The 12,307-nt window shown below is 43.9% G+C and overlaps 1 protein-coding gene across 7 annotated transcripts in view; it reads right to left on the reverse strand.

The window, feature by feature from the left end:
• DLG5 (discs large MAGUK scaffold protein 5) overlaps window positions 1-12,307 on the reverse strand; it is a 126,141-nt gene that overhangs the window by 2,378 nt on the left and 111,456 nt on the right. For all 7 annotated transcript variants that reach the window (XM_007095620.2, XM_042959823.1, XM_042959829.1 and 4 more), the window contains 3 exons: window positions 1,700-1,843; window positions 1,340-1,467; window positions 25-134 (listed from right to left, as the gene is read on the reverse strand). In XM_007095620.2, the coding sequence (XP_007095682.2) occupies window positions 25-134; window positions 1,340-1,467; window positions 1,700-1,843 (382 nt within the window). The remainder of the gene's footprint in view (window positions 1-24; window positions 135-1,339; window positions 1,468-1,699; window positions 1,844-12,307) is intronic.

A 12,307-nucleotide genomic window follows, 5' to 3' on the forward strand; every position in this document is an offset into this window, starting at 1 on the left:
GCCCCCGCCGAGCCGGGCACCTACTTGATGTGTTTGGCGCTCTTGTAGTGGATGAAGATGACAATGGGGTAGATGTGCATGTGGTGCAGCCGCTCGATGGCATGGGGGGAGATGTCCAGGAGACAGTGCCGGTTCTGAGGGGGGGAGGGGGAAGAGTAAGTGCCCCGGGACAGGCAGGGGGCGGTGGGCTGGGCCTCAGAAACACTGACACCCTTCTGAGGACACCTCCTGCCTTTCTCTGCCACTGCTGGGTCCCACCTCTCCCACACTGCTCTCCCTCACTCCATACACAAACACGAAGGTCTTACCCGCGAACCAGGCAGCATGACCAGTCTTCCACGAAGACCACGTAGGAAAAACCGTGGGGAGCTTTACCCCAGAAAATCTCTCCCCCACAAGCTGTCAACTCTGACGCTGGTCAAGGCTCAGAGCCAGGGTGGAGTGGGGTCTGGACGGCCCACCTCCAAACTTCCTGTCCTTCCTCTGCCCAGATACAGGGAACTTTCTTAAAGCCCACCCCCAGCCGGGCCTCAGAAGCCTCACTTCTGCCAGATTGAGCAAAAGAAGACATGGAGATTCAGCAGGGCCTGCCCCAGGGAAGGGGAGTGCGTGTCTTTGAGTGGCTGTGACTGAAACGTGTCCCGGGGTTCCCTGAGCCTGTGGGCAGAGTGTGAGCCAAGGAACGACCACGGGCCCTCTGCACGTGGCTCTCCCCGATGCCCGCAAGCTGCAGAGAGGGAGCCCAACGTCGGCCAGCTTTCCACCTTCCTGGAGCACCCCTAACTGGAGCACATCCACCTCCTTCACTCAGTGAGGAGGAGACCAAGGAGTAGCCACACCTTCAACAGCTGCTTTTCCAATATCCCTTCCAGATTTCCCCACTTTTCCTCATGCTGCCTGGCAAACGGACCCCAGTACCTTCAAGAGGCTTAAAGACACACAGAAATGGCTCTTAATCCTTTCAGGGGCAGCGACCCTGATGGAGGCTGGGAGCCCTGTCCCCAGAACAAGGCACACGTAAACACGTCTGCACATAAGCAGAGCAGATGCAGGACCCTGCTGTAGAATCCCCCGTGTGGGGCTTTCCTAGAGTTCAAAGCTCCCATCAGATCCCCTCAGAGGGACAGAGGTGACATGTGCGCAGGGACTAGCATCCTGTTGGTGACCGTGGAAGCACACAAAAGCAGTGGGGGCAACCCTCGAGGAGAGCGACTTGGACTAAAGGGACACAGGCAAGTTCACTGAAGGCCCAAGAAACACGCAAGGCAGAGATCCAAAAGGGCCAGGCATCCAAGCCCAAATGCTCAAACCCTAACCCTTGGTCTGAGGCAACAGGTACCTTTTCTGTGATCTCCTTTATGGAAGCCACCGTGGTCACATCAAAATGGCCACTCCTCCGCTTATAGTCGACGAACAGGCAGTCTTTGACGCCCCGCTCGATGGCCTGCTGGGAGGCCTTCATCACCTCTGCAAAGCACAGACACGGGAATGAGGGTGCCCCCTGGCATGGTGAGCTGTCCTGGCACATTCTGGGCAAGGACACTGTGCAGAAGAGCAGTTCTGCCATCCTTACTTCCAGAGAAAGATCCGGAAGGCACACAGCAATGTGACCCAAGTCAGGAGGGCTCGGAAACACCGTGGAACGCAGCCCCAGGGGACAGGTGGACATAGCCCAGAAGGAACAGAGGGTGCCCCTTACCAAGGGGGCATCTGCAGAACTTGCCGGGCGCCTCGTTCACCAGCATCTCCTTCACCACGTCCAGTAAGGGCCCCAGAATGAGGACGGGCCTCAGGGAGGTGCAGTCTACTTTCTGGACCCGCTGATAGGCAAGGCTCACCGAATCTGTGGGAGACAGGGGCAGTGTCACAGGCACGTGCCTGGACCAGAGGAAGGGAGAGAGGCCGGGGACCCACTGCTGCCCTGACCTTTCTCAGCCCAGGCAGCTTTGCCCGCTTCAGGCCACACATCCAGAGCCAGGTGGAGTGAGCAGCTCAGCACGGTTCGCCTGTTCAGTACTGGAGAGTCCCCTTGTCCTGGGCACACCAAGCTCACGGGCAGAATTGAGAGGAAGTCTGTCCCCTCCCTCACCCACACCTCCACACCTCCACACCTCCACACCTCCATACATGAAGATTATCCATGTATATCTACATGGCTTCCTATAGAGCATTTCTCAACCTGGTGACCAGCTGACCTGTTCTGGTCAGCAGGGGAGGGTTTGGTGGCCACAATGACCATCTGGGAACTCCTATGCATTTCTGACTAAAGCCTCTGAGGAGTCCTGGGGCAAAGGAACTGCTCCACGAAAAGATGAACACATCTTCCCTTTTAAAAATCAGAACATCACAGGTAGGGCGAAACAGCTCTGACACCCATTCTCCAGTCCTGGTCCCCGCCAGCCTCCTCATAACCACTATTATGAGCTGGAAGTACATCCTTCCAGATGTTTGTTGTTGTCACATGTTGATTTTTACATACTCAAAAAAGACTAGTAAATATGCTGTGTGTGTGCATGTGCCCAAAAAAATGACACAACACTATAAACATTCTGCACCTCCCTCTTCCAGTCAGTGTTATGTTTCCAGAAGGCATCCCTGTTAATTCATACTGCCCTCCCACATTCCTTCTGAACTTCCCATGCATGGAAACACTGCGTCTACACCTCCATTTCCCTGTGTATGGACATCAACTCACAATGCCTTCAACTTATTTGAGCAAGAATCATATTCTACCCTAATGACTATGAACATTCCACACAGTGGGATACCAATTTAGAAGATTCCTGTTCCTCCCTGAATAATCTGCTTTGTTGGAAGTCCTCACAATTACAGATTCAGAGAGCTATAGAACATCTCACAAGTCATTAAACCCAACCACAGAAAATATAAAACTCCCTGGGAAGAGAAAAGATACATATAGAGAATCTGGAAGTAACATAATGTAGGCATGTAAATCACTTTAAATCTGGTGTAGATATTTCAAAACGAAAGCATAAAAGTAACTATAAATCTATGCTAATCTATACACTGATAGAAAAAGAGGTAATAGGTGTCATCAACAACATAAATGGGGTTGGGATCACAGAGGTGTAACATGGAATTTTTGCAGGAGACTGAAATTAAGTTATTATCAGTTTAAAATGGATTGTTATAATTTTAAGACTTTAGGGGGTTTTATGTAATTTCAATGGTAACCAAAAAGAAAATCTCTTTAAAATATACATGAAGGGAAATGGGAAGGGAATCAAAACCTGTCACTACCAAAAGCAAACAAAAAAACCCGAAACCCACAAAGCATACAACAGCGGGCAGCAAGGGAGGAAGAGATGGACAAAAGTGGTATAAGACACACAGAAAACAATTCAAGTGGAAATAAGTCCTCCCATATCAGTAATTACATGTGAATGGATGGGCTGAATGGGTAAATAAATAAGATCCAGCTACATGCAGTTTGGGAGACTCACTTTAATTCTAAGAATACCCACCGGCTAATAGTGAAAGAACAGAGAAAAGCTATTTCGTGCAACTGAGAATGTAAAGAGAGCAAGGTAGTCATGTTCTAGCAGCCTACACAGACTCTCAGGCAGACGATGTCACAAGAGACAAAGTAGGACATCATATAATGACAAAAGGGTGAATTCTCCAGAAAGATACAACAATTATAAACACACATGCACCTAACATCAGAACTCTCAAATACATGACACAAACACTGACAGAACGGAAGGAAGAACCAGCAACACAATATTCATAGGGACTTCAAAGCCCCACTTTTGTTATGGACAAAACAGCCAAACAGAAAATAAGGAAAGAGCAGCTGAACCACAAAGCACTACATACCACGTGGACCTAACAGACAGGCACAGAACACTCCAACCAGCAACAGCAGAATACACACTCTTCTCAAGTGCACAGGGAGCATTCTCCAGGATAGACCACAAAATTAATTTAAGAAGACTGAAATTATATAAAATATCTTTTCTGACAATGGAATGAAACTAGAAATCAACAGCAGAAAGGAAAAAAAGGAAAATAGACCCATACTTAGAAATACAACAAGTCACTCTTAACCCAAGGGTCGAAGAAACAAATCAGAGAGGAATTTAGAAAACTTTGGAGACAAATGAAAACAACACAGCATACCGACGCTTGCAGGATGCAGAAAAGCAGCCCTAAGAGGGAAATCTGTGGTAGTAAATGCTGACATTGAAAAAGAAGAAATCAACAATCCAACTTCACGCTTTGAGGAATCAGGGGGAAAAAAGAAAAAACTAACCCAAATTTAGCAGAAGGAAGGGAAAAATAGAGAGCAGAGATAAATCAGAGAACAGAAAACCAGAAAAAAAAATCAATGAAACCAAGACTTGGCTTTTTAGTAAGGTCAACAAAATTGACAAACTCTTAGCTAGAATAATGAAGAACAAAAGGGGGAAGCCTAACGTAACTGTAGTAAGTAAAAAAAGGGACATAACTGATTTCACAGAAATAAAAAGGATTATAGAAAACTACTATGAATAATTATATGTAAACAAACTGGACAGCCTGGAAGAAATGATAAATTCCCAGAAACATAGAATGTATTATGACTGTCATGAAGTAATTTTTAAAAATCTGAACAGAGCTATAACAAGGAGACTGCAAGTAATAGAAAAAACTTCCCAACAAGAAAAAGCCCAGGACAAGATGGCTTATTCAGCAGAGAATTCTACCAAAATAAAATTTAAAAAATTAGTATCAGTCTCTTCACACTCTTCCAAAAATTGAAGAGGAGGGAGCACTCCCAAACTCATTCCTCAGCACAACAAGAAAACTACAGACCAGTATCCCTGATGAATATAGACACAAAAATCCTCAACAAAATACTACCAGACTGAACTCAACAACACATCAAAAAACACATCATATGCCACGACCAACTGGGATTTATCCCTGGAATGCAAGGATGGCTCAACATACAAAAATCCATCAATGTCATACACCGTATTAACAAAATGAAGGACAAAAACCACATCACCTCAATTGACAGAGAAAACGCATTTGACAAAACTCAATACCCTCTCATGATAAAAACACTTTACAAACTAGAACAGACAGAAAATACTTCAACATAACAAAAGCCATATGAAAAGTCCATAGCTAACATCATATTCAATGGCAAAAGATGGAAAACTCTCCCTCCAAGAGCAGAAACAAAGGCAAAGATACCCCCATTTGCCACTATCCAACAGGCTTACTGGGAATCCCAGCCAGGGCAATTAAACCAGGAAAGAAAGACAGCATCCATGTTAGAAAACAAATACTAAAATTATCTGTTCACAGATGACACAAAATTATTCAACAAGTTCTAGAGAATACACACACACACACACACACACACACACACACACACAACCTGTTACAACTAATGATTTCAGCAGTTTCAGAATATAAAATCAACATACAAAAATCAGTTGACTTTCTATATGCTAACAATGACCATTCTGAAAAAGAAATTAAGAAAACAAACCCGTTTACTAGAGCATCACAAAGGAAAAAATACTTAGGAACCAACCTAACCAAGGAGGTGAAAGACTTGTAAACTACAAACTACACAATATTGCAAAAAGAAATCAAAGAAGATACAAATACATGGAAAGACATCCTATGCTCTGGACTGGAAGACTCAGTATTGTTAAAATGTCCATACTACCTAAATCAATCTACAGATTCAATGCAATCCTTCTGAAAATCCCAATGGCATTTTTTGCAGAAAGAAAAAAAAAAACCCTGAAATTCATATGGAATCTCAAGGGACCCTGAATAGCCAAAAGAATCCAAAAAGAACAAAGTTGGAGGCCTCACACTTCCTGATTTCAAAACGTACTAGGAAACAACAGTTATCAGACAGTGTGGTCCTGGCATAAAAACATATATACTGACCAGTGGAAGACAGAGAGAGCCCAAAAATAAACCCTGTATAATGGCTACATGATTTTTGAAAAGAGTGCCAAGATTACACAGTCAGGAAAGGACTTCAACAAATGGTGCTGGGAAAACTGATACTCACATGCAAAAGAATGAGGTTGGACCTTTATCTTACACCATATATAAAAGTTAACTCAAAATGAAATAAAGATCCAAACAGAAGACCTAAGATCATAAAACTCTGGGAAGAAAACAGAGAAAAACCTTTATGACATTGGTGTGGGCAATGATTTCTTTTTATTATTATTTGAGAGAAAGAGCACAGGTGAGAGTGGGGGCCAGGGTGGCAGAGAGAGAAAGAGAGAAAGAGAGAAAGAGAGAAAGAGAGAAAGAGAAAGAGAGAGAGAGAGCGCTAGATAGTGAGAATCTTAAGCAGGCTCCACACTCAACACAAAGCCCAAAGCAGGGCTCAATCTCACAACCATGAGATCACGACCTGAGCTGAAATCAAGAGTCAGATGTTTATGGAATACTACTTGGTAATGAGAAAGAATGAAATCTGGCCATTTGTAGCTACGTGGATGGAACTGGAAGATATTATGCTAAGTGAAATAAGTCAGGCAGAGAAAAATAGTTACCATACGTTTTCACTCATATGCAGATCCTGAGAAACTTAACAGAGAACCATGGGGGGGGGGGGGGAAGGGAGGAAAAAAGAGTTGCAGAGAGGGATGGAGGCAAACCATAAGAGACTTAAATACTGAGAACAAACTGAAGGTTGATGGGGGGTGGGGGAGAGGGGAAAGTGGGTGATGGGCATTGAGGAGGGCACCTGTTGGGATGAGCACTGGGTGTTGTATGGAAACCAATCTGACAATAAATTATATTTAAAAAAAAAAAAAAAGAGTCAGATGTTTAACCAACTGAGCCACCCAGGCGCCCTGGGCAATGATTTCTTGAACAGAACAAAAAGCACAGGCAATGAAAGCAAAACAGACAAATGGAACTACATCAGATTTTAAAACTTCTGAGCATCAAAGCAAATAATAGAGTGAAAAGGCAACCTCTGAAATGGGAGATAATATCTGCAAAACATACATCTGATGCTAACATCCGGAATTGATTTTTCGAGGGTTTATTTAAATTTCAGTTAGTTGGGGCACCTGGTTGGCTCAGTTGGTTGAGCATCTGACTTTGGCTCAGGTCATGATCTCACAGTTTTTGAGTTTGAGTCCTGCATCAGTCTCTGTGCTGACAGCTCAGAGCCTGGAGCCTGCTTCGGATTCTGTGTCACCCTCTCTCTCAGCCCCCTGCTCCTTCTCTCTCTCTCAAAAATAAATAAATATTAAAAAAAAATTCCAGTTAGTTAACATACAATGTGATATTAGTTTCAGGAATCGAATTTAGTGCTTCAACACTTACATAGAACACCTGATGTTCACCACAATAGGTGCCCTCCTTAATACCCATCACCTATTTCACCCATGCCACACCCATCTCCACTCTGGTAACCCTCAGTCTGTTCTGTATAGTTAAGAGACTGTTTTTTGGTTTGCCTCTCTTTTTTCCCTATGATCATTTATTTTGTTTCTTAAATTCCACATAGTGAAATCATATGGCACACTTAGCTTTCTCTGACTGATTTATTTGGCTTAGCATTATACTCTCTAGCTCCATCCATGCTGTTGCAAACAGCAAGAGTTCATTCTTTTTGATGGCTGAGTAATATTCCATTGTACATATATACCACATCTTCTTTATCCCTTCATCAGTTGATGAACACTTGGGCTGTTTCTATAATTTGGCTATTGTTGATAATGCTGCTATAAACATCAAGGTGCACGTATCCCTTTTAATTAGTATTTTTGTATCCTTTCGGTAAATACCCAGTGGTGCAACTGATGGATCACAGGGTAGTTCTATTTTTATAAAGAATTTCTACAACTCAACAACAAAAAGACATATAATTTTTAAAAACAGGCTAAGGAAGGGGCGCCTGGGTGGCTCAGTCGGTTAAGCGTCTGACTTCGGCTCAGGTCACGATCTCGCGGTATGTGAGTTCGAGCCCCGCGTCGGGCTCTGTGCTGACTGCTCAGAGCCTGGAGCCTGTTTCAGATTCTGTGTCTCCCTCTCTCTCTGACCCTCCCCCGTTCATGCTCTGTCTCTCTCTGTCTCAAAAATAAATAAATGTTAAAAAAAAAAATTTTTTTTAAAGTAAATAAAAACAGGCTAAGGATTAGAACGGACAATTCTCCAAAGAAGATATACAAATGGCCAACAAGTTTATTTTTTTTAAAAAAATGCTCTACATCACTAATTATAAGAGAAATGCAAATCAAAAACTACCCTCAGATACGGCCTTTACACCCATTAGGATGGCCACATGAAAAGAACAGAAAATAACAAGTTGGCGAGAATGCAGATAAATCAGAACCTTTGTGCACTGTTGGTGGAAATGTAAAATAATGCAGCCATTATGGAAAACAGTATGGAGGTCCTTCAAGAAAATTAAAAATAGAGGGGTGCCTGGGTGGCTCAGTCGGTTGGGTGTCCGACTTTGGCTCAGGTCATGATCTCACGGTCCGTGGGTTCGAGCCCCACGTCGGGCTCTGTGCTGACAACTCGGAGCCTGGAGCCTGCTTTGGATTCTGTGTCTCCCTCTCTCTCTGAACCTCCCCCGTTCATGCTCTGTCTCTCTCTGTCTCAAAAATAAATAAACATTAAAAAAAAAAAAATAGAAACCATACGATAAAGCAATCCCACTTTCAGTAATATAACCAAAAGAATTCAAGCAGAGATATTAGCACACCCATGTTCATCCAGCCTTCTTCATAATAGCCAAGAGGCAGAAGGAACCCAAATTCACTGCAAGATGAATAAAGAAAATGGGGTAGGTATACACAATGGAATACTATGTAGCCTTAAACAAACAAACAAACAAACAAAAAGAAATCCACAGAAATCCTGTCATACTACAACATGGATGAGACTGCAGGGTATTTGCTAAGCAATTACGCCCATCATAAAAAGCCAAATGCTGTATGATTCCACTCATATGAAATGTCTCAAGTAGTCAAAATCATAGAAACAGAAGTAGAAGGTGATGTGGGTGTCAAGGTGGGAATGGGGGGGGAGGGAAAATTAGTGTTCAGTGGGTACGGTTTCAGTACGGCCCGATAAAAAGTTCTAGAGGTCTTGGGCACAACGATGCAAATACACTTAACACTACTCAACTGTACCATACTTACAACTGTTAAGATGGTAAATTTAAAGTTATGTGGATTACTGAGCAAGAAAAAGGTCTGCTGAAAACATCCAGGCTCTCCAGGCTGAAGCACGGAGACAAAAAAAGAGATGGAAAGGCATATAAAACATAAGGGACATCGCCAAACAACTGACGTACAGGAGAGAGAAGAACAGCACAGAAGGAGCTTACGAGAAACACCGGACCGTCCTTTTCCCAAACTGACGAAAACGTCCGGCCTCAGATTCCGGAAGCGCTAAGAACCACCCACCGCCACCACCGAAGCCCCAGCCGAGTAGACATAAAACCACACCTCGTACCTCATGGTAGGACTGCTGAGAAACGCAGACAAGGAAGATCTTCAAGACAGCCAGGGGGATGGAGAAGGGTCAGACACACGTTACCTTCCGCATGGCGAACAACGTGAAAGATGACTTCTCACCGGAAACGACGTGGGGGGAGGCTGCAACGCGCCCCCTAGAGCAAGTCTCCCCCAGCGCCGGAACCTGGGACTGTTCCCTTACAGAGCGAAGAGTAACTGAGTGAAGCATCTTCGGAGGAGGCGCTCATCCTGGATCGCCCGGGCCCTGAGCGCAATCATGTGGGCCCTTGTGAGCGACAGAGGGAGTTCTGAGACAGACAAACATGGAGAAGGTGAAGGAACACGGAGCAGAGAGATGTGAAGATGCTGGTGATGTGGCCACACGTGTAGGCACGCTGGCAGCCACCAGAAGCTGTAAGAAACAGATTCTCCCCTAGAGCCCTGGAGGGAGTGTGGGCCTGCCATGACTTTTTTTTTTTTTTTTTTTTTTTTTTTTTTGCACCCAAAGGTAGATTTTGGACTTCTAGCTCCCAGGACTGTGAGAGAATAAACGTACATTGTGTTAGCCACAACACCTGTGATATTTGCTACCGCAGCCTTAGGAAATGAATGCCCCACGAAAGCCAGAAGACCGTATCTTGAAAACGCAGAAATAAAAGACTGCCCGTTTAAAATTCCATATCCGTTTGCATATCCATATCCATTTTTCACTCCATTTGGAGTGAAAGTCTCCAAAGATGATGGGAAAACACATAAGCAAACAGGGAGAGAATGTGTCGCCCAGGATCCTGCATGACAGGAAGTGCTAAAGGTCCCCCCACAGCAACAACAAAACAGCCACTATGTGAGGTGAAGTAACACGTTAACTCACCTTGCTGTGGTACTATGGTACCTACTGCACGACACACGTAACAAATCATCACGTTGTGGACCTTAAACCCACACAGGGTTACATGTCGACTCTATCTCAAGGAAGCAGGGAAACAAGAGACGCTAAAGGGAGCTGCTCGGCGGGAAGGAGGGAGCATGCGCGGGGGGCAGAGCTGCAGGCAGGCGTGAAGAGCAGGAGGCAGGGCGCCTACAAGTGAATGACTGGCGTGCACACCAACGATACGGTCTCCGGCTCAAAATACACGTCGAATGAAAGTGGTAACGGGAATGGCGGGGAGGAGGTACCTGGAAGTCAGAGGCTTTCCGTGTTTTAGAATTTTTAGGGAAATGGCCAGAGTGATGACTTATGTTGGTGCTGAGGCAGACACGTACGCCGTGAGGCCTCCTGCAACCCCCCAAGGAACAAACAAAATCAATTAGGAAAACGAACAGACGGACTGGGGGACACAGAATAATGAAAATACTTGATGCAGCCAAAAAAAAAAAGGTAAGCAAGGAAACAAAAGAAACATAAAACAGGCAGAACCACAGAAAACAAATGGTAAGACAGTAAAAGTAAATCCAAACCTACCAGTATATTTAATCAGGTAATTAAATACTCTGATCAGATGATAAAGATTGCTACAAGTATGCTCACTCAGACTGTGAAAGCTCATGTCATACACTGTTCTGTAAATGTATGTGCACTTTCTTTACATATATGATATTTCAAAAAATGAAAAAAGACAAATTGTCACAGTGGGTTTAAAAAAAAAAAACAAAAAAACCCTAGGGGTGCCTAAGTGGTTCACTTGGCTAAGCATTTGACTTTGGCTCAGGTCATCATCTCGCGGTCTCTGAGTTTGAGCCCCGTGTCAGGCTCTGTGCTGACAGCTCAGAGCCTGGAGCCTGCTTCAGATTCTGTGTCGCCCTCTCTCTCTGCCCCTCCCTGCTCATGGTCTGTCTCTCTCTCAAAAATATGTAAACATTAAAAAACAAAACAAAACAAAAAACAAAAAAAACAAAAACACCCTACAACCTGCTTACAGGAGACATTTACATATAAAGCTACGGAACAGTTTAAACGAGAGAGACAGGAAAGGTGAACTATGCAAAAACTAACAAAAAGAAAATGGGTGTCACAATTCAGACAAAACAGACTCTAAGGCAAGAAACATTAATAGAGATGAAGATTATTTCATAATGAACAAAAGGGTCAATTTACCAAGGAAGGATCATAAATCAAAAGGTGTGTGTGCCTAAACACAATTTCCAAAAATGTAACGTAAAAACCCCGAAGAACCAAACGAAGAATGGACAAATTTCTATTCTTCAAAGACGTCCCCAGGACACGCATGGAAGACACCAGAGATGGTGTCTACGGGAAAAGGGGAAGGGGAATGTGAAACTAAAGATCAAAAGATCAAAAAAATGAAAGGGGAAAAAAACAAAAAAACTAAAGAACAAAACCTTGCTTTAAGATATCAACAGATTTTTCTGTAAAGATCAACAAAACCAAGCAAAGGTTTTTGCCAAAAGGTTCATGCAGCTAAAGATAGTCTTTCTTACATTTTACATTTAAACATGTAAACATCAGGGCGCCTGGGTGGCTCAGCTGGTTAATCGCTTGACTTTGGCTCAGGTCACGATCTCACAGTTTGTGTTCAGGCCCCGCATCGGGCTCTGTGCTGACAGTACAGTGCCTGAAGCCTGCTTCAGATTGTGTGTGTGTGTCTCTCTCTCTGCCCCTCCCCTGCTCACACTGTCTCTCTGTCTGTCTCTCAAAAGTAAATAAATATTAAAAAAATAAAAACAAAATAATAAATAAAATAATAAAAGAAAAGAAAAGAATAGAGTAGAATAGAGTAGAATAGAAAAGACTACACAGAAAGATCCATTCTTAGCTCCAGGACACAGAAAAACAGATGTGGCCCACTGGCTGGGGTTTGCCAACCCTGTCCTGACGG

The sequence above is a fragment of the Panthera tigris genome, chromosome D2 (genome assembly GCF_018350195.1).
Source record: "Panthera tigris isolate Pti1 chromosome D2, P.tigris_Pti1_mat1.1, whole genome shotgun sequence".
NCBI lineage: Eukaryota > Metazoa > Chordata > Mammalia > Carnivora > Felidae > Panthera > Panthera tigris.